Source organism: Mastomys coucha, unplaced genomic scaffold, assembly GCF_008632895.1.
Source record: "Mastomys coucha isolate ucsf_1 unplaced genomic scaffold, UCSF_Mcou_1 pScaffold5, whole genome shotgun sequence".
NCBI lineage: Eukaryota > Metazoa > Chordata > Mammalia > Rodentia > Muridae > Mastomys > Mastomys coucha.
This window is the reverse complement of record NW_022196911.1, coordinates 98,912,558-98,935,720: the sequence shown is the minus strand read 5'-3', so window position 1 is coordinate 98,935,720 and position 23,163 is coordinate 98,912,558. Positions and strand designations below refer to the sequence as shown.

General features: G+C 41.5%; 1 protein-coding gene across 5 annotated transcripts in view; it reads left to right on the top strand.

The window, feature by feature from the left end:
- Gjc1 (gap junction protein gamma 1) overlaps positions 1-22,224 on the top strand; it is a 23,716-nt gene extending 1,492 nt beyond the window's left edge. For 3 of the 5 annotated variants that reach the window (XM_031351327.1, XM_031351328.1, XM_031351324.1), the window contains exons 2-3: positions 16,723-16,798; positions 18,110-22,224. In XM_031351327.1, the coding sequence (XP_031207187.1) occupies positions 18,130-19,320 (1,191 nt within the window). In that variant the 5' untranslated portion in view covers positions 16,723-16,798; positions 18,110-18,129 and the 3' untranslated portion in view covers positions 19,321-22,224. Of the gene's footprint in view, positions 1-97; positions 336-14,990; positions 15,223-16,722; positions 16,799-18,109 lie in introns of those variants that run through there. The other 2 variants (XM_031351326.1, XM_031351329.1) reach the window with 2 other exon arrangements.
- The last annotated feature ends 939 nt before the right edge of the window (positions 22,225-23,163 follow it).

Genomic DNA, 23,163 nt, shown 5'->3' with positions numbered 1-23,163 from the left:
TTTTTTTTTTTTTTAATTGCTCTTCGTTGAGACTCTCCAGCTTGAAAATAGAGAGGAGGCGCTAATGCTGTGATTGGGCTGCCTGCTGGCGTTTGGAGTTTCGAGTTGAAAAGATTTACGTGACTCGGGTTTAGAATTTGGGGGGTCCTCCCCCACCCGCCGGTCCCCGTTTTGCGGATTATTTGGGATTGCTTTTCTTTTGCGAAGTGGATGAGTTCGGTTTTTGTCATTTAAAGACATTTTTGGTCCTCGGGGACTGGCAGCGCTACAGATTTTTATGGTGCTCCGGCTTTATTTTGTTCTCGTCCACACTAGGTGCAATCGAGAAACTCAAGGTAGACCAAATTCTGGATAAGTTATCTTGTATGCGTCTTAAGTCTAAGCGTTATTGTTTTTGTTGTGCACCCTTACAAGTGGATATATGTGAAAGCGCTGCACAAAGCCTTGTAAACGAAAGATTTTTAATTCTCTGTTACGCAGAAATCAGTTTGTCTGTAGTACATGAGTGTCTGTAAGAAGAGGATTAATAATGTAATTTTGGGGTCAAATCCTTTCCCCTGTACACAGTTTGCAGGTTTTTTTCAGAGCAAAAATGCAAAACAAAGAGAAACAAAAAAAGGCCCCACAAATTTGATTGCTTAGCTCGTAACTAAATTAATTGTGAGTTTTTGTTAAAATTGCAGGTTTTGTTTGGGGCCAGGAGGATTTATTTGCAGTTACTTTGAGTTTCTTAAGGGCTGTCTAATGACAGAATGAAAGGAATTAGAACGGATTCTTCTGGGTAAAGGGTAAAAAGCTTTGTTACACCAGATCTTCTGGTGGAGAGAACTGTAGGCAAAGGGCATTTTGGAGAGAAAACTGGCATTATAAGTTCTGCAAACGTGTTCTGCCTTGTTATGGTCTCAAAACATTGGTTTCATCCTATTAGTTCTGTTCCTTTGGAGAACTCATACTTCTAACGAATGGATGAGGAGGTATTGAATACTGGCTCACGTACAGCAGTAAATTCTTGTTTTACAAAGTCTGGAGTTGGCTGTCAGCACACCTTGGCAAAGGGTTAGCTTACGTACCCATGGGATGTGTTCACCCAAAGGGTTTCCTACAACAGTGAGATGATCTCATTAAAGATTACGTTTTACTTTTTAATTTTATTCTTTGAAGCAGGGTATCATTGTGCGGCATGGGTTGATGTGACACTTGGTATGCAACCTAGGATGGCTTTGAACACTCTACTGCTTGACTCTTCAGAATGGTGGGGTTATAGGTAGTTCATTCAACAAACATTTTTATGGACCTGGAGACTGTCCCAAGGGCTAAGTCTCTGCTCTGTCACTGAGCTGTACCCAGCAATCTTTTCCCCACTAAGTATGTGTGTGGGACAGAGCTAGGAATTGGAAGAGACAAAAGATGAGTACCAACCCCCCCAGTGTTTTTATTATGCAAAAAAGGTCTAGCAATCTGGAAATTATGTAAAATTCTTGGGAAAAAACATGCACAAACTTTTAGAATAACTTTATTTTCTCCTATGGAGATGAAATAAATTTCACAGAGTATTCTTTAACTCTAAACAGTGTTTAACTCTTATCCTTCCGAGGCTTGTTTGATATGTGTCTTTGTGGGCTCTAACTGGTTATGACTGAATTAACTGTAACCTCATGATGATGACTTGTAACATACCTTTTGAGAATGTCTGGAGTTAAGTGGAGCTAGACTCTATTTTTAGGGAATTCCTTTGGACTCATTCTTGGACCTGGGATTCCTAATTGTCCATCAGAGTAGGTAGTTCTGTGGACTTGGATTCCGCCTTCTCCTCTCAAGTACTGATTCTGCTCCAGCCCCTCGGGATGTTGACCCCTCTCCGATGTTGGCCATGGCTTTACCTGAGGATCTTGGTCTTACCCTCTTCTTAGTCTAAACCTAGCTCTTCTGTCTTTGTTACCAGATATTTTCTGAGTTTTTGTTGTTTTTGAGACAGGGTCTTAATTCTAGCCCAGATTGGCTGCAGACTCCTGGCAGTCTGCCTCTTTCTTCCCATGTGCTCATAGAATTAGAATTGCTGGCATAGGCCATAGGGCTTGTTGGTCTATACAGTGCTGGAGATCCAGCCCATAACGTCTGCATGCTAGAGAAGCACTGTACTAATTAAGCCACTCCTCTAGTTTGTCTTTATAGTTGTCTTTTCCTTCTGTTCCGTCCTAGAGATTGAGCCCGGGCATGACGGACAAACACTGCCACAGAGCTACACCCCCCGGCCCTGCTTACACATTGTCTCTTATTCCACGTATCTGGTCATACTTGTCTTTTTCCTACTTCCCAGAGCGTAAAGCTCAGTCAGAGTGTGTGCATGCACTGCATCTGTTTCCTTTTCTCCAGAAGCAACTCTTTGCCCTTTACTCCTGTCAAGAACCCTTCAGGGCTGGACAGATGGTTCAGTGGTTAAGAACACTTGTTCTTGCAGAGGACATGGGTTTGGTTCCCATTGACACACAGTTTACAGCCATCCATAACTCCAGCTCAAGGGTATCTTAATGCTGTGTCTTCTGTCCTTGCAAGCACCAAGCACACAAGTGGTGTGCAGATGTACAGATGAGTAAAATACTTAAGAAATAAAATTAAATAAAAGGAAAGAAACCTATTTCCTCTTCTAGGTTAGCCTAGGGACTAAAATACAGTACTCTTCTAGGAAACACTGCTTATTTGTATAATGTTTATGTCACCATTAGATTGCATAGTGTGTTCTGTAATATTTAGAGTAATATCTTGTTTTTGCTATCTCAGTACCCGTGGCACCTAGCTTATAATTACTTCACTTGTGTATTAAGCAAGTTGATGCCCACTAATCTTTTTCTTAGTAGTTGTTTGGTATGGTATAATACTTCTGATAAAGCTTTAGTGCATCTATCTGGAAGCCTTGCTATTATTACATGTTGCATATTTTTCTTGTTTTCTTTTGTTTGTTTTTTCTAAGATAGACTCCCCCTATACAGCTCAGAACTGGTCTGCATGCCTTAACCTCAAGTTCTAAGGATTATAGGTGTATATACCTTGTTTATATACTTTTTTTGTATGTTAGTGGTCTTATATATGAATATAGTGCTATTTTGTTGTGGTTTGTCAGTTTAAATATTTCTTTCTAATTGGACATGTGGCCTTTGCCTTTAATTCTGGTACTTTGGAAGACAGAGGCAAGTGGATTTCTGTGAGTTCAAAGACACCCAGGGACTACATAGTGAGACCCTATCTCAACAAAACAAAACGAGACTAAAGAAATGGCTCAGGGGTTGAGAACACTGGCTGATGATAATGGACTGAACCTCTGAAGCTGTAAGCAAGCCCCAATTAATTTTTTTTTATAAGAGTCACCATGGAGGGGGCTGAAGAGATGGCTTAGTGGTTAAGAGCACTGGCTGCTCTTCCAGAGTTCCTGAGTTCAATTCCCAGCACCCACATGATAGTGGCTCACAACCATCTGTAATGGGATCTGATGCCCTCTTCTGGTGTGTCTGAAGACAATTACAGTGTACTCATATAAATAGAATAAATAAATCTTTAAAAAAGGGGGGGTTGCCATGGGTATGGTTGGTGGTGGCTCAAGCCTTTAATCCCAGCATTCAGGAGGCAGAGGCAGGCAGATCTCTGTGAGTTTGAAGCCAGCCTGGTCTACAAGTGGAGTCTAGGACAGCCAGGGCTCTCACACAAAGAAACCCTGCCTGGAAAAAGAGGGGGACAGGGAGTTCTGTAGTCATGGTGTCTCTTTACAACAATAGAACACTAAGACAGGAATGGCAGAGATATCTCAGTTTAGGAAAAAATGAGTTTTGTGTATCTGAAGCTTTTGCATCCTATTGTACTTAAACCCAGAATATAAAAGTGAGAAATATGTCTATGAAAAATTACATATGTATGATTTATGGTTTGCATCTTAGGTGTTCCTAAGCATGAGTTGAAGGCTTTGGTCTGTAGCTGATGGTGCTGTTGGGAAGTTATGGATGCTTTAGGACGTGCCAGTATGCCTTTGGAGGTGTACTTTGACACCTGGTCCCTTCCTCTGTCTTTGTGCTTCCTGGGTGCTCTGTGAGCAGTCCTGTCCTTCCACACACACACTCTCCCTGGATGTCCAGAGTAATGGCACCACATGATGCTGGACTGAAGTTGGTGCCATGAGCAAACTCATCCATCCTCCTTTTTTTTTTTTTTTTTGGCTTATCTTTGTCATTGAAAGCTGATGATGCACACAGGTTACAGTTGGGGTATTTAGAGGCAGGGTTTCATGTAGCCCAGACTGACATGAAACTTAGCATGTAGATGAGCATAGCCCGGAATTCCTGATCTTCCTGACTTCACCTCTCAGGAGCTGGAGTTCCAGGTGTGCACCACAGTCAGTCAGAATAAATAGTTTTATTATTTGAACCATAGCAGAAATCTCAACAATTAGGAGCTTCGTTTCTAGTTGCTTTTTATATGCTTTTCATGGGGAAACTTACCCCTGCATACACATACTCTGGAGGTTTGAAACTGCACATATATATGAACATAATTTCTTCAGATAGGAAAAAGAAAAAGGAGATCTGTACACAGAGTAGTGTTCTTAAACTCTAATAGCTAATCGTAAAGCTGTAAAGTAACATTTGGGTTTTTTAAAAGCGTGTCTAGGACTATATATTAATACTATAGAATAGGTCCATTGAGCTTAAACTGAATCTCATGGCATGTTAATATTCTAGCAAAAGAACCCTTGATATGAAGGAAAGTGATTAGAAGATGAAAATTGCATAACACTCATGTTGCAAATAAACATTTAATGGAACTTGTATTTGAAACTGATTTAAAAAAAAAAAAACAAAACAAAACAGAACAAAACTGTATATGTGTAGAGGGATTAAGCCCTGAACCTCCTGTGTGCTAAGTTAGTGCTCTACTCCTGATATAAATCCTTAACCTCTGGTGGTTGTTTTAATCAGTTTTTCAAATAAAAGTAAATTCCTTCCAAATACTCAATACTGGATGAAATCAGCAAAGAATAATGGCATCCACTGTGGATTTTCAGGGACTATTGGACTGAATGTGGTAGCACAGACCTGTAATGTCAGCACAGGAGGCAGAGGCCAGGCCAGGAGATGAGGAGTTCAGTCGTTCTTGGCTGCATAGGAAGTTTGAGGCCAGCCTGGACTACATGAAATGCTGTCTACAAAAACCAGTAATTTAAAAACAAAACAAATATTAGGTGTGATAATTTCCTTTTTTTAATTAGAAAATTAAATTGTGTATTTTTGTGTGTGTGTGTGTGTGTGTGTGTGTGTGTGTGTAGACAGGTTCATGGCATGATGCACAGATGAAGGTCATAGGACAACTTTTTGGAGTTAGTTCTCTCTTAGCCTTAGTGAGGCAGGGTCTTTCTTGGTGTTCTGTGCAGCAAACCCTGGGTTCACTGCCTCTGGACCTTATTTTTTTTATTATTTATTTAATTTTTTTGTTTTTCGAGACAGGGTTTCTCTGTATAACCCTGGCTGTCCTGGAGACTAGGCTGGTCTACGAACTCAGAAATCCGCCTGTTTCTGCCTCCCAAGTGCTGAGATTAAAGGCATGAGCCACCACTGCCCTGCTGCTTCTGGACTCTTTCCACCACCATCTCCATGTAGGCATGCTGGAGAATTACAGATATATGTCACCCTGGGTTCCCTCGGGATTGAAGTTAGGTTGTCAGGCTTGTGCTACTCACTGAGCTGGCTTCCTAGTAGTGTTATATATGCTTCCTCTCCATGTTGGTCACATGAATCTGTTTAATTTGTGAAAATCGTGAAGGAGTGTGCTTGTATTTGTGCATCTTTTCCTCTCCCTGTTGCTGGAGTTAAACATAAGGCTTTGTGCATGTTAGGCAAATACTCTACCGCTGAGCCCCATTTCTTCATTTACCATATTTATTCAGTAAGTTTACCAAAAAATGAAAAATTGCATATGAAAATTCAGGCTGAAGAGTTCTTTTGAAAAATATGCCAGCTGGGCAGTGGTGGTGCACACCTTTAATCCCAGCACTTGAGGGGTAGAGGCAGGCAGATTTCTGAGTTCCAGGACAGCCCGGGCCACACAGAGAAACCCTGTCTAAAAAAAACCCCCCAAAAAAAAAATAAAAAAAAGAAAAAAGGAAAAAGGAAAAATATGCCAGCCTAATAGGCTGGCTCAGCTAGGGCGAAGACAGACTTAGACAACCACTGATCTACTTTCAGTCTAATTATAGATGTTTGAATTTGTCTAGATAATTTTGAATTTTGCCTAGATAACTGCAGATACTTGAATATTGTATTCCTTGCTATAAAAAAATTAAGACAGATATGATAGCACGTTTATAATCCCAGAACTTGAACAGCTGAGATAGGATTGTAACTTCCAGGCTTTGGTATGCCTAGCAGGGTTCTGTCTCAAATAATATTTCTGGGGTGGGTGGTATTTCATTTTATACTTCCTAGTAACAGTTTATCACTGAGGAAAGTCATGGCAAGAAGTAAGGAAAGGAACCTAGAGGCGGGAACTGAAGTAGAAGCCACGGAGGAGCACTGCTTACTGGCTTACAAATATTCTATTTAAAATATTTTTGCTTGATTTTATGTGTGTTTGTGCCTGAGTATATGTTATGTGTACTGCATGCATTCAGGAGTCCTCAGAGGTCACACAAGATGGCATTAGATCCCCTGGAACTTGAGTGACAGGTGGTTGTGAGCTGTGGTGTAGGTGCTAGGAACTGAATGATCCATCCTCTGCAAGAGCAGCAAACATTTAACTGCTGAGCTATCTCTCTAGCCCCTCAAAGAATAATTATATATATATTTTAAAAGTTGTAGATGTAGATTGACGCACAGCTGTAATCCTAGCATTTGGGAAGTAGAGGCAGAGGAGAGTCAAAGCTAGCCAAGGCTACACGGTGATGTGGTGAGACCCTATCATAATCTACCCTCATCCTACCCCCTTAAAGTCATTGTATATTATTTCCTTATAGAGGTTTATAACAAGTTATATAAAATATTCTTATAGCAAATATTCTGTATTTACTTAGGAATAATTACAAATATAGTATTACTGGTCAAAAGATGGTATTTTAGAGTTATTCCTTGGGGAAGAGTAGCTTTTTGAGAGACTGTGTAGACCAAATGTCCTTGACTGAACAGTGACTATCCTGCTTCTGCCTCGAGAGTACCACTGTGTCCAGTGGCATTTCAGTTCTGGGTAAAGATTGCTCCGATATCTTCAAGAGGTATACCAGATGGCAGTTGCCTTTGCTGTGTGACGGGAGAATGTCCACAAGCCTAGTTAATATTGGAAATGTTTATTTTCCAAGACTGAACACTGCTTAGAAATCTTGATTGATCTAAGCTTAGGCTGTTTTAGGCATGGATGCCAGTACTGTTCCAGTACTGTCCTTTTTGAATGCAGGCAGCACACTTAAGAGGCAGTGTGGATGAATGTGCTATCCCATACTTTTCCAGCTGGTTCCTGAATGTTCTTGAATTCAGGCAGAATGGCTCTTTGCCAGTGTAAATTGGCACTTCAGCCCACAATGGTGTGTTTTATTTCCTTGTTGGTTTATAGAGCCAACAGTTCAGATGCCTCTCTTTTTCAGAAGGTTTTATAATTTGATTCATAATAAATTATATTTTGTGTTTCTCAAATGTTCATAGCCAGGAACACTTTTGAAAACAAGTTGTTTTCATGTTTACACCACATAGATTACTGTTTGCCAGTTAGCTGCCATAATTCTTTTTTTTTTTTTTTTTTTTTTTTTTTTTTTTTTAGAAAATTGTCACCAGCTAGTTATTAGGCATCTATTATCACTGATGTGCAATTAACTTCCACTTAAAATGTTCCAGTTAAACAAAACTTCATTGTAAACCCTTTAATTGATTCCTTGTCTACACAATAAAGCATAGTCATTCAGGGATGTGAGTCACTGGCTCGATTTTTAGTGGATTGCTCAGCTCTTGTTACGGGATGCCCAGGTCGTTGGTCCATACCATGGGATCATAGCAAGCCCGTCTTGAAATTTTTTAAATTTAGTCTTTTCTGGAATGACTGTTTGGGAAGTATCTCTATGAAATTTTTACATCTTGTTATTGTTAATGTCACCGCTGTTACATCGCTTCCTTCCTGACCCTGGAGTGCTGAATTTTATGTAATTTTTTGGTTTTATGAATTTTATTGTGCCAAAGTTAATACTAAGCAATAGGAACCTTAGGAATAAATTAGCTTGATATTCTCTGTTTATGTCACAGTTGGAAATACGGAAAGAGGGGCTGGAGAGATGACTCGGTGGTGAAGAGCATGTTCTGCTCTTGCAGAGCCACCTATAGTGCTCCAGGGGCATTCGAGACTCCCTGGCCTCAGAACCAAGAAAGACCTGATTCCTGAAGCATGGGGCTTACATTCTGAAATCACTGTCCTTGGCCTAGTCCATTCTGCTCAATTTCATAAAATTTGGGATTAAGAGTCAATCACTTAGTTCATCTTAGATTTTGTTTTTATTTAGAAAAGAAATTAGGGGCTGGAGAGATGGCTCAGTGGTTAAGAGTACTGACTGCTCTTCCAGAGGTCCTGAGTTCAATTCCCAGCTACCACATGGTGGCTCACAACCATCTGGGGTCTGATGCACTCTTCTGGTGTGTCAGTGTACTCATATAAATAAAAGTAAATAAACAAATACATAAATACATAAATCTAGAAAAGAAATTAAAATTTTAAGGCACTGACCGCCAGGCTAAGGGTGTGGCACTGAATTGGTCCAGCTTTCACATAGCATCTACCAAGCCCTTGGGTTCGGTACCCAGTGACACATAAAACTCTTGGCTGACCAGTTATCACTAATTCCAGTACTTGGGAGGTAGAGATGGCGTGATACCTTAGCTATACATTGAGTCTCAGGGCTAGCCTGGAATACATTTGACCCTATCTAAAAAAAAAGAAAGAGTCAAAGATTCTTTGAGTTTGAGATTTTTTTAAAGTATTTTTATTGTCTTTTTTTTTTCCCCAAGCAGTCTCACCATGTCTCTTGCTGACTTTGAGCTCAGAGAGCTACCTGTGCTTCCTTCCTCAGTGCTGGTGTTAAAGGTGCGCACCTCATTCAACCTAGAAAGGTGCTTCTATAAACACCTTTATATACAGCCTGTGGCTGTACCCACCTTCAGCCTACTCTGCATGATCGAGTTTCTACCCTACAAGTTCCTCCTGCTTCTGCCTGTCTGGGCTATCCCTTCGACTCAGTGAGTCTACTATGCTTTGTGGATTCCTTCCTTCTTGCTCTAGAAAACCTCTAGTTAGCTTAGGTAATTAGAGGTCTTGTGTTGTTTCCCTCCTCTCAGGCGTCTCTGTCATGTATTGTCTATTATTTAAGGAGTGAATAACTACTGTTTTACAGATTCCCCCACCCCCAGTGTTAATTAAGATATACAGACATACATAGGATCCTGTTATATCCCTAGCTTGCCTCAAACTAATGATGCCCTACTTCAGCAGCCTGAGTGCTGTGATTATCAACTTTGCTACCATAGCTAATCTGTCTTGCTTTTAAAAAAGATGTATCCTATCTGTAATTCTGTGTGTATATGTCTGGGTGGGTTATACATGTGAGTCTAGGTCTGGAGCTGGGGTTATCTGATGTGGGTACTGGGACATGAACTTGGACCTCTACAGGAGCAGGGTATACTGTTAACTACAGAACTATCTTGAGTTCATCTGGCTTTTACTTTATTTTAAAATTAATTGTAAATTTACTTAATTTGTGTGTATAGGTGTTTTGCCTACATGTATGTCTGTCTACCACACACATGTCTTATGCCTGCAGAGGCCAGAAAAAGGCATCGGATCTCCTAGGACCAAAGTAACAGGAGGTTATGAGCCACCATGTGGCTGTTTGGAATTGAACTCCGGTTCTCTGGAAGAGCAGCTAGTGCAAGAGTTTAAAAAAAAAAAAAAAGGTACAATAGTTACTGCTCATCCCACAGTTTCCTTGAACTGTTTTTTGTAAACTGTTCTTTTTATTCTGGGGGTAGAAAGAGGAAACTAAGCAAGTTCTAGGATAGCCAAGGCCAACACAGAGATGCTGAAAATCCAAAAAACTAAATAAGTAAATAGAGGAGGCTAGTCACATTTCTATTGTTGACTTTTTTCCTCAAAAGAATTTGAGAGCCAAATGACTTAAGGTACAGGTTTTAAAGAGCCATAGCCAAAGTGAAACATCTGGGGGTAGGGAACAATGGGTGCCTGAGACACGCTGAACAAAGATGAGAAACTGAAACTTGAAAGTAAAATGCTTAACTTCTAGCCTGACACTAGATTCTGTACACCATTCTGTTTTCTGATTAAGCCAGCCACAAAAGCCACTGTCTTGTTAGAGTGTTTCCCCTCTCCCTTTCTCTCTCTCTCTTCCTCTCTCCCTCTCTCTCCCTCCCCTCCCTCCCTCCCTCCCTCCCTCCCTCCCTCCTGCTCCCCTTGTATAGCCCTGGCTGTCCTGGAACTGGCTCTGTAGACCACAAAGACCTTGAACTCATAGAGATCCGCCTGCCTCTGCCTCCTGAATGCTGGGATTAGAGCCCTGTGCTACCACTGCCTGGCTTACTTACTCTCTTTTTGAGACAAACTGATGAAATAGGAATCAAGAAGAAAAGTATAAAAGATTGTAACAGCCAGGAGGTGGTGGCGCACACCTTTAATCCCAGCACTTGAGAGGCAGAGGCAGGCAGATTTCTGAGTTCGAGGCCAGCCTGGTCTACAGAGTGAGTTCCAGGACAACCAGAGCTACACAGAGAAACCCTGTCTCGGAAAAACAAAAAACAAAAAACAAAACAAAAAAAAATGGAACAAAGGGTATGAGGGTATGAAGTGGGTACTTGAGAAACACATCTGTTGATTAGTGTAGCTAGCACTTAAAATGCATTTCCTGAGGTCTGAGATGCTGAGGTAAGGGTCTGGCATTTGTCTTTTAGGGGCACCCAGTCAAGTTGAGGTGTCAAGATAAAAAGTTGAGGCACTCATAATAATCATGGTAATATGTTTGGTTTGCCTTGAGCTCAGACACAGCTATCGCCCCTTCAAACAGTTGTCTCAGCCTTGCTGTTCCCAACTGGGAATGTACTAATTTCTCAATGTCTAGACATTACTCTAGTTAGCAACTCTGTCCCTACTGGTTGCAAGGAGCCTTGGAGAATTTTTATTTTGTTTTTAAGCTTAGGTTGATTTATTCTACTTTTAAGATCTTAAACTCTGAAATTTCCTGTTCTTAGCAAGTGTTTTTTTTGTTTGTTTGTTTTGTTTTTTCTTTTAAAGGAGGCCACTGTCTTTTCTTTATATTTATTTATTTTATTGTATGTATTAGTGTTATGCCTGCATGTACATCTGTGCACCATTTCCATGCCTGGTACTCAAGGAGGTAGAAGTTGTCAGAACCCTGGAACTGTAGTTACAGATGGTTGTGAACTATCATGTGGGTAGTGGGGACTGAATCTGGGTCCTCTGCAAGAACAGCCAGTGTTCTTAATCTCTGAGCCACCTCTCCAGCCCCGAGAGCTTATCTTTAATAAATCAGATCCCAAGGGCTGGGTTGAAGTTCTTTCTACATGAAACATGTATGTAGTCCCTTTTGTGCTGGCTATGTGAATGATGCTGGGAATCCAACCAGGCCCTTTAAAGTGCTAAGTGAACACTACTTCTGAGCTACACCTCAGTTGTAATAGCACAGCTCATCACTAGTAAGTGCCAAACTGTAGTGTAAGACTGGCTGGCTTCAAATTCTGGCTTTTATGGCACTCGGTCATTAGATGATCTCGGACAACTTGCACACATTGTCCAGCTCTCACTCGAGTTAATGAGACCCAAGAATAGACCTGAGATTGTCCAAATATGTGCTTTATACTTAATTTTGAAAAATCCTGTGAACTCTGATTAACAGAAAAATGCACCAAGGTTTTGCTTGATTTTAATAGTATAAAACACAAAAATGTTATGAATTTTGGATCTAATGTACCTCACTGGTAGACTACTAGTGGTATAAGAACAAGGTAGATTTATATCTTAAGTTACTTGGAAAAATAGACTAAAAATAGTATACTTGGTTTCTGGTCCAATAATTGTTATATAAGCAAACATGATTCTCTTTTCAGTATGTACGTGGGTGTGTGAATTGTTTTGACTTATGGGGCACCACGAACTTTAGTAGTATTCTTTTTAAAAAATAATTAGTGGTGGTTCTGCTAGTCCTTTGGAAGCCTATGGAAGTTCTCGACTAAGACTCCAACATGTGCAGTTCAGGAGGAGACACATTCAAACCATATATATTCAAACATTCTTTGTAAGATAATGTCATTTAAAAAAAGATTTATTTATTTTATGTATATGAGTGCACTATCTTCGTGTACACCTACATGCCAGAAAAGGACATTAGATTCCATTATAGATGTCTGTGAGCCACCATGTGGTTTCTGGGAATTGAACTCAGAACCTCTGGAAGATCAGCCAGGGCTATTAACCGATGAGCCATTTCTCCAGCCCTGATAACACCATTTTGTATTGTAGAAAGGTATTTATTTTATTTTATTTTATTTATTTATTTATTTATTTATTTATTTTTGGTTTTTCGAGACAGGGTTTCTCTGTATAGCCCTGGCTGTCCTGGAACTCACTCTGTAGACCAGGCTGGCTTCGAACTCAGAAATCTGCCTGCCTCTGCCTCCTGAGTACTGGGATTAAAGGTATGCGCCACCACTGCCCTGTGAAAGGTATTTATTTTTTAAAAAATTTAAAATTTCTTTTATATATATGAGTGTTTTGCCTGCCTGTATACATGTGTTTCATATATGTGCCTGGTGTCCCCAAAGGTCAAAAGAAGGCCTTGGGTCCCCTGGAATGGAGCTAGTTGTGAGCTACCATGTGGGTGCTAGAAACCAAACTTGGGTCCTATGTAAGAGCAACTAGTAGGAGCTATCTCTCCAGCCCCTAGATTTATTAATTTTATTTATAAGAGTGTTCAGCTTTATATATGTGAACCATGTGCATACCTGATGCCTGAGAAAGTCACAAGAAGACATTGGATGGACTAGAACTGGAGTTACAGGTGGTTGTGTGTAACTATGTGGGTTCTGGGAGCTGAACTTGGGTTCTTTACAAGAGCAGCAATTATTCCTACCCACTGAGCCATTTCTCCAGCCCAGTTAATGCCATCTTACACTTGGGGGTTCACATAATAAAGCCTGGAGGAAATAATGGGAAGCCAAAGCATTTTAAGGGGTTTCGGGTGTGTGTGTGTGTGTGTGTGTGTGTGTGTGTGTGTGTGTATGTGTTGGTTTATTTTAAAGTTTTATTTCATGTGTATGGATACTGTGTATGTATGTGTATGCATGTATGTGTTCCATGTGTGTACTCTGTGCTATGCGACCATGTAGGCCAGAAGAGGATATCAGATCGTCTGGAAACTGGAGCTTTACAGAGTCTGCATCACCATGTTGGAGCTGTTGTCCTGTGGAGATGTTCTTAGCCTTCTAGCCGTCTCTCCAGAGCACTCGTGTGGTAGTTTCTCTTATGTTGTTGGTGTATCTCACCTCTACAGAATTAAGAAAGAAGATGAAATAATTTGTGTGCGTTTATATATAGGGTCAGATATCAGGATTTTCTTCTCTCAGACATTTTGTGGTCAAGAGTATAAACTTCAGGATGTAGATACATGATGCTGTGATCCTATAAAAAGCCCATGGAAAGAAAGTAAGGCTCAAATATTTCATCACTCTCTCCTTTTCTTTCACTGTCCTTTCCAGGATCTCATGTAGCTCAGGCTGGCCTTGAACTTAAACACACCCGATTCTCCTGCCAAGTGCTAAGTTAAACGTGTGATGTGCCATCATGCCCCATTTGTGTAGTATGGGGATCAGATCAGGGCTTTGTGTATGCTGGGCCAGCACTCTACCAACCAAGCTACAACCTCTGCCCTGGGCTTGACTCAGCATTTCTAAGGTCTCAATTTTAAATAGTGCACAAGACTCAATTCTGGGTGTGTTAAAATGGCTGTTTCATACCTTACAGTTTCTTCCACCAAAGAAGTTGGGTCAGGGCTGGTGAGATGGCTCAGTGGGTAAGAGCAGTGATTGCTCTTCTAAAGGTCATGAGTTCAAATCCCAGCAACCACATGGTGGCTCACAACCACCCATAATGAGATCTGATGCCCTCTTCTGGTGTGTCTGAAGACAGTTACAGTGTACTTATAATAAATAAATAATAAATAAGTCTTTAAAAAAAAAGTTGGGTCATTGCCTGAAATGCAAAACTGATGGAAAATATTTTCATAGCTATAAATCCTCAAGGTTACTCATTTGTTAGGCTGCAGAAATGGCTTGTGTGGGTCAAAGCCCTTGCTGCAGAGCATGAGTGAAGATACAAGTAGTTCTGTAAAAAGCTGGACATTGGGGGCTGGAGAATTGGTCAGCAGTTAACAGTGTGCTAGTCTTACAGTGGGTTCCCAGACTCCTGTCACACTACTCTTAAGGAGATCCAACTGCTTTTGACTTTCATAGGTTATAATCTATACATGTGGATTATAACTTGTGTATTCAATAACAGAAGAAGTGATGCACCCAGTTAACTCAAAGTCCTATGGTAATATCTGATTTTGATGAAATTCACTTTTAAAAAAAAAACAAAAACAAAATTTTGTATTGAGTGACCTGCAAGAAGGCTGGCTCATAACTATAAAGTCACCTGCCTGCTTTGTTCTTTGAGGGTTTTCCTGTATAGTCCAGGTTGGTCCTCCTCCTCCACCTCTATCTCTTTCTTGCATGGTCTTTGTAGCCTTGGCTGGCTTGGAACTCAATATATTCACCAAGATGTCCTTGAACTCCGAGACCTGGCTGTTTCTGCCTCCCGAGTGCTGGCTTTAAAGGCATGCCTAGTCCTGGTTCTGAACTCTTTTTTTTTTTCTTTTAAACGTGTATGAGTGTTTTCCCTGCTTATATGTCTCTGTACAGTTTATACACCTGGCGCCAGGGGAGGCCAGAAGAGGATCCTGATTCCCCTGGAACTGGAGTTACAGATTGTTGTGAGCCGCTATGTGGATGCTGCAAATTAAACCTGAGTCCTCATAGAAGCAACAGCACCGCTCTAAACCGCTGCACCAGCTCTCCAGCCCCTGGTCCTGACCTCCTGATCACCCTGCCTTGTCACCCCACTAGTTTAACGTCATGTGTCAGCTTTTCACATGTAAATTTCAACATATGCTGTGTCTCTGCTTCGTTTACCTATTGTTTCATAAGTGTTTTGGACCCCCTCCCCCAATAGTAAAACAACAAGGTTCTAAGTTACTATTAGACTACCATGAATATTCAGGAGTTCTTTTTGTTTTTGAGATAGGGTCTGTATTATATTATTACATAAACTAGCTGGCCTCAAACTCAGGGAGATCTGCCTGCCTCTGCCTCCTGAGTGCTGGGATTAAAGGTTATGCACCATCAGGTCCTCCTGTCTCAGGAATTGTTTTAAGTTTATTTGTTAAATAAAATGACAGTAGTGAACAAAGTTGATGTCTTGTAGATGACATTTGGCCTTCGCTCTTCAGAGGTTAATAACGGACACTGATTTCTCTTTCATTGGTTTGTTTTGTTGTCTTGAGACAAGAGTCTCGCTATGTAGCCGGCCAGCCTGGAAAACTCTGGAGACTAATCTGGCCTCAAATTCACTTTTTATGTTTTGAGTCACAGTCCAGGTGTTTTCTTTCTCTGACTTTGTGAGGCATTGGATCTGTAAATCACCTCCTGTGGAGGTGGTGTCCCAGTGACTGAGCCAGCTGTTGGGTGTTTGAGCTGAACAGTTTGCTCCTCCTGGGCTGCTCAAACCCTAGTGAGAAGTGTTGGCTGTGTTGGAGCCAGGGCCTAGGTAGCCTGCTTTAACCTACTTTAGCCTTCTTTAACCTGCTTTAGCCTTCTTTAGCCTGCTTTAACCTGCTTTAACTTGCTTTAACCTGCTTTAACCTGCTTTAACTTGCTTTAGCCTGCTTTAACCTGCTTTAGCCTGCTTTAACCTGCAGTGCTGCTGCTTTTGCTTTCTGCTGGAGTCTTCAAAGTTCATTGGTGGCTTTGTTGGTTTATTTTAAGTCAGGGCCTCCCTTTTAACCCTGGCTGGCCTAGAACTCTAAGACATCTGCCTACCTCTGCTTTGCTCTTCCAAATGCTGGTATTAAAGCTATACTCCACCCTGCCCAGCAGTTCTGAATTTTCACTAATGACTTGTTTCCCTATTAGGTTTTCTCTTATTTTTAAGTTAAGTTTATTTACTTTGCCTGGATATATGTACACGTACTATGTGTGTATCTGGTGCCTGCAGAGGCCCAAAATGGGTATCAGATCCCCAGGATAGTTCCTCTAGTGAGTTAACAGAGAGTTGTGAGCCTCTAAGTGGATGCTGGGAACTGATCCCAGGTCCCCGAATAAGCAGACAGTGCTCTTAACTGCTGAGACATCTGTCCAGCCCCCAACAGGTTTTTGTAGAGCCTGATGATTTAAAAACATTGAGGTCATTGTTAATTTCTCTTGTCACTTACTTTGGGAGGAGAGAAGAGGGGTATTCACAGACAAGCCTGTTTCCATCTGAGTGACCCCTGTAGCACACAGAAAGCTTTGTTTCTTCCTGAAAGTGACATGTTAGTGACTCATTGTTTTCTGTGGGAGGAAGTTTATGACCAGATCTTTTCTTTTTCTCTTCCAGAGAGAATTTGGGAAAGTAACAAACAAAGTACAGAATCTGGAAGAAGGTTTTGGGTAACAGGAGTTCTGGTTAACAGGTAAGCGTTGGACCTTACCTGGTGGTGGTGATTCACCATAGTTTGCAGTACAGTGAGGAGAGAAGTTGGAAACTTATATGTGCTTTGTGTCAGATGTTTCAGTAGGGATTAATCTGTGATCTGGATTCTAGGCATAGGTCTAAGAATCTTGGAATAAAATTATTCTTTAAAATGCTGTTTTTAAAGGTGGGTATGGTAACAGACACCTATAATTCCAGCATTTCAAGGCTAAGGTAGGAAGATCTTGAGTTCAAAGGTCAGCCTAGGCAACAGTTGATCCACTGTCTGAAAAACAAAAACAAAATACAAAATGGGAGCAAGGCATTATGCACACCTTTAGTCCCACCACTCTGGAGTTCCAGGCTAGCCTGGTCTACATAGCAAGTTCCAGGACAAACACAAGTACATGGTGAGACCTTCTCTCCAAAACCAAGCACACCAAAAAGCTGTTTTTTAGTGAATCTGCCTACTGGATGGATTCATTGCTTTCATAGATCAGTTTAGCAGATGTCGATACAGGGTTTCCCTGTGTAGGGAAAGGTATTTGTTGTAAGAAAATCGATTGTGGACTTAAGCAAAACCAGGGCCTGTTCCGCTATGTGGCCTAGCAGGGAGCGCCTCGCGGTTCCTTTCTCTTTAGTGCTTACTATTGGTTGTTTGCAGCCACACCATTCACTAATTACTTTTGAAAAAAAAAAAAACTTGGGAGAGGGGCTCACTATGGAACTATGGCTGTCCTGGAACTAACTTTGTAGACCAGGCTGACCTTGAACTCAGATCCCCTTGTCTCTGTCCCCAAGTGTTGAGACTGAAGGTGTGTGCCACCACTCTCAGCTTCCTTAATTACTTTAATACTTTGTCACCTGCTTTAAGACTTAAGCTTTCTAGTAAACTGTTGCTTTATAATGGAGTCCAGCCCAGGGTCCCTTTTATGATGGTAAGCTCTATGACTGGACCAGAAAGCTACTCCAGTGTCTGCATGTTCCAGAACACACTAATGTATGTTAACACAGTGTGCTGCATCTGAGAAATAATATCAGTGAAGTAGGAGAGCACACACGACCTCGTAGTACAGACTCGGACTAGGGTGCTGTCTCTCTCACCCAAAGCTACAAGGTGCAAGGTGCAGTGAGAGTCTGATAGCTGTTCTACTGTGAGTCTTGGTGTGGGCATCTCAGGTTACAGTGTCCCTAGAGATACTATGAATTTACATTGTTAGGGTTGGATTATTTGTTGGAACTGGGCACCAAAAATAGAAAACTATTTTTAGTGTTTGTTGATTTCCCCTGCTTGGTACTTTCCACCTACCAGGGCAAACCAATTCCACCACCATGAGTTGGAGCTTCCTGACTCGCCTGCTAGAGGAGATCCACAACCATTCAACATTTGTGGGGAAGATCTGGCTCACTGTGCTGATTGTGTTTCGAATTGTCCTAACTGCTGTGGGAGGAGAGTCCATCTACTATGATGAGCAAAGCAAATTTGTGTGCAACACAGAGCAGCCGGGCTGTGAGAATGTCTGCTATGACGCCTTTGCCCCGCTCTCCCACGTGCGCTTCTGGGTGTTCCAGATCATCCTGGTTGCGACTCCCTCTGTCATGTACCTGGGCTATGCTATTCATAAGATTGCCAAGATGGAGCACGGTGAGGCAGACAAGAAGGCAGCTCGGAGTAAACCCTATGCCATGCGTTGGAAACAGCACCGGGCCCTGGAAGAAACGGAAGAAGACCATGAAGAGGATCCTATGATGTATCCAGAGATGGAGTTAGAAAGCGAAAAAGAAAATAAAGAGCAGAGCCAATCCAAACCTAAGCATGATGGCCGCCGACGAATTCGGGAGGATGGGCTCATGAAAATCTACGTGTTGCAGCTGCTGGCCAGGACTGTGTTTGAGGTAGGCTTTCTAATAGGGCAGTACTTCCTGTACGGCTTCCAAGTCCACCCATTCTATGTGTGCAGCAGGCTTCCTTGCCCTCATAAGATAGACTGCTTTATTTCTAGACCCACTGAAAAGACCATCTTCCTTCTGATAATGTATGGGGTCACAGGCCTCTGCCTATTGCTTAACATTTGGGAGATGCTTCATTTAGGGTTTGGGACCATTCGAGACTCACTAAACAGTAAAAGGAGGGAACTTGATGATCCGGGTGCTTATAATTATCCTTTCACTTGGAATACACCATCTGCTCCCCCTGGCTATAACATTGCTGTCAAACCAGATCAAATCCAGTACACTGAGTTGTCCAATGCTAAGATTGCCTACAAGCAAAACAAAGCCAATATCGCCCAGGAACAGCAGTACGGCAGCCACGAGGAGCACCTCCCAGCTGATCTGGAGACTCTGCAGCGGGAGATCAGAATGGCTCAGGAGCGCTTGGATCTAGCAATCCAGGCCTACCATCACCAAAACAATCCCCATGGTCCTCGGGAAAAGAAGACCAAAGTGGGGTCCAAATCTGGGTCCAACAAAAGCAGTATTAGTAGCAAATCAGGGGATGGGAAGACTTCCGTCTGGATTTAATCTTGGTTGGGCTTAAAACTTGGGTTTTCATAGTTTATGGTAAGCAGCAGCTTGCTGAATAATGACTTCCATTGAGTAAACACTTGGCTCTGGTTATCTTCAGGGATACTGTTGGCTCATGATCCAAACTCAGGGGACTCTGAAGGTGGAGCTGGGTGAGTCGGGAGAGGGAAACACAGTGATCCCAGGCACACGCTCTCAGCAGTGATGCAGTTGCAGAACTTTAGGTTTGTGTCTTCCAGATCCAGAGAAGAACAGATATATTTAAATCATTCTTGTTGAACAGTTTTTGTATGTACAGTATTATGGTACATTTTTTTTTAGTACGATAACTTTTTTTTGTATTTGTACATTGGACTGCTGTAGTTACACTTTTTTATATTAAAGGAAAAAAATCCTTGTAAATAATGTCTGTTAAAGGGTAATGTTATTACTTTGTTTAGCAAATATCTTGTGATTGGAATTTCAGTAGATGGTACACTTAATAAAAGTGTCTCTTGTGTTTCAGGAAAGATTTAAGATCTATCTATAGGGAAATTGAGGGAGAAACACCAGTCTTCATGTGTTTGGAAGAAGATCCCTGTGAGAAAGAGGTTGAGATCTTTCTTCTACCTGAGAGATCTTGGAATCTCCTTCCTGTTAGCAGAGTTGTGGCCGTTCTTGGAAAATGTTTCCAAAGGAAGTCAGTGACTTGCTGCAGATTTCCTTTAGTCACCCAGCATAACTGCTGTGTGCTTTGATGGTGTGTCTCTGACTTAAAAGACTGATACACAAGTATGCCCCTGGTCAGATAGCAATGTGTCACACTGATGGGCCTGACAGTGCTGAGGTCTAAGCAGAGGCATGCCCAACACCTGGAGAACGAACCATGGGAAGTTAAGTTGTGAAGCTGTTCCGCTGGCCCTAAAATCTTTGTCCAGAAACCAGACTCTGGTTTCTGAAAAAGCTGGTCATGAAAATTTTCTGTATTTGTTAACATTAGAAATACAAACAAAATTTCTTAAGAGTACTCAAAGCTGCTTATACTGAAAATGGCAAAAGGCCTGAATCCAGATTTTTTTTTTTTAAGATTTGTTTATTATTATAAATGAGTACACTGTAGCTGTCTTCAGAACACCAGAAGAGGGTGTCAGATTTCATTATGGGTGGTTGTGAGCCACCATGTGGTTCCTGGGATTTGAACTCACGACCTTCAGAATAGCAGGTGCTCTTACCAGGTGAGTCATCTCACCAGCCCCCAGATGCTTTGTTTTAACAGCATGCTGTAAAATGGGTACGAGTTGCTCGTGTCTGCCAGTGTGGTTTCTATCTGAATGGCCAGTCTTTGAAATGAGCTCAGTGTTTATTCCCTATTAGCATATATATTTGTTATGGCAAGGGTTGATGTGCATAAAACTAATAATTTGCAGTGTTTTCTTTCCTTCTTTAATCTTACATCACATTGGAAAGGTTTATCTTCCCATCAAACTCCTGTTTGTCTGGAAGTGCGGAGTCTCTCTCTGCACACAACGTGGTACCATGAGGAGAGCTTTAGACCAGCAGCAAGCATTTTGTGTGGGTGTCTTGCTCTTTCTAATAGAAAGCTTTTGCAAAGTCATCTCTCATTTTGAAATTCTGAAAGTATTATGTTTTGTTTCTTAAATCTGAAGTATTACCAGGCAATAGTGGTGCAAACCTTTAACCCCAGCACTCAGGAGGCAGAGGCCAGCAGATCTCTGAGTTTGAAGCCAGCCTGGTCTACACAGAGAAACCCTGTCTTAACAAAACAAACAAACAAGCAATCTGAAATGCCTGTTCTATTGTTCACAGCCTTGGATGGACCCAGTGTGCATCCATTTGCCTTTGCGGCTGCCCATCTCTTCCCCACACCCACCTTACCATCTAGGCATTTATTTATTTACATTTGCTTTTTAAAAGATCTTTAAACTTTGGCCTAGAAAAGATCCTCATCGTCCCTAACCTTTTTAGCAGGTGGAGGAGCTAAAGGGAATTTTTCAAAGAGCATATTTTTATATATCATGAAGGATAGACAGTCCTTCCAAACCAGTTCACTAATAGGGAAATGCGTGTAATTCTAATAAGACAGGCACAATTTTAACCACCTAAGTCTAGTTCAGGTAACCCCCAGTTCTTGCATTGCTTGCTCATTTAGCAGACTTCTTGATTGAAAGACAGAAAGTGCACACACACTCTCAGCCATCTACCAGAGCCTAGGGGAGAACAGAGTGGCCTGCCAGCAGAGTGGTTGGGAATTGGGGTGGAGAGGAAGGACTGAACCAGAAATGCCAGAAAGAACCAGGCAAAGGCATTGTATGCCAGGAGCATTGTTGGCTTCTAACAATGCCTCTGGCGCTGCTTCTTGACCCAGAATGATGAGAATGTTATTTATTTATTTATTTATTTATTTATTTTTGGTCTAGCTAATTCTTCAAGCTTCTCAAAGTCTATAGAAAGTTATTCTAGGTCACCTCCTTCTGTTCATACATAGTAAAGTTTATTTTTACCCTCTTGCTAAAGATTTAGTCATGACAAGGATTTCCCAACTCCTCAGGCCTCCTTAGCATATTTCTTCCAGATTTTGAACATAGACTTTTGCAAAATACAGCATTTGCCCCTTATGGCAGTCTATGGACCTACAGTAAGAGAAATGATCCAGGGCTGGAAAGAAGGGTCAGCAGTTAAAAGCATAGAAGATGGGTTCAAATCCCAGTGCTGCATGGCAGCTAACAACTGGCTGTAACTTCAGTTCGAGGGGAATCTTTTGGCCTCTGCAGACACTGCATGTGTGGCACACAGGCCTGATATAGGCAAAATACCTGTACACATAAAAAAATAAATAAACCTTTACAAATAAATGATTTACAAAAGAAGTCATGCTCAAAAAAATAAAATAAAATGATTCTGTCAATGTCTGTTTTAACCTGTTGAGATCCTATGTAAAATCTGTAAATATGTCTTTTTATCAAATCACACTTAAGTGCTCAGTCCTTCAAGAGCCAGCAGCAGAGTAGATGTCCCTTTGAGCTTGTTTTCCCTATCTGCTGCAGCAGTGAGCCAAATGTGTGCTCACACCTGCTTCTGCCAAGCCCTTGTAGTCAGGTGATACAGACAGACAGCAGGCTTTGCTGGGCGGTGGTGGCACACGCCTTTAATCCCAGCGCTTGGGAGACAGAGGCAGGTGGGTTTCTGAGTTCGAGGCCAGCCTGGTCTACAGAGTGAGTCCCAGGACAGCCAGGGCTATACAGAGAAACCCTGTCCTGAAAAACAAAACAAAAAGCCAGCTATTGGGACTTGAGTTCTAGCTCAGAGGTGAGGATTTGGGTTTTTTTTTGTTTTTTTGTTTTTGTTTTTGTTTTTGTTTTTGCCTGTCATGCATGAGGCCCTGGATTCAGTCCCCAAGTGTGGAGAGTGGAACCCCAAACCAAAATAACCATTATCAATTGGACATGTCTGATTTTGGACCTTCAAAAGGATGGCCAAACTAACTGTGGTGTTGAGCTGCTTAGGTTCTTGTCATGGGCTTTTGCATGGAAGTCATAGTCACTCATACCAAGAATGTATTTCAGTTGGGCAGACATCTGATTTACATGTCCAGTTTCTGTGTGTGCATGCTTTATCCTTCTATCTTTTGAGAGATGGACTACTTCTAAAAATAACATGTATGAATGCTGGTATATTTTAGGCCAGCCAGCTTTCAGTAAAAGGCAGGTATTATCTTCTTTAATGCTCTTTTGTAAATCAAAGGTCTTCCCTAGTTATGAAAGATAATTTTTTTCAACACACAACTGTTGGTTGTTTTGGTTGGGGTTTATGAGGCAAGCTCTCAGGTAGCCAGAGCTAGCC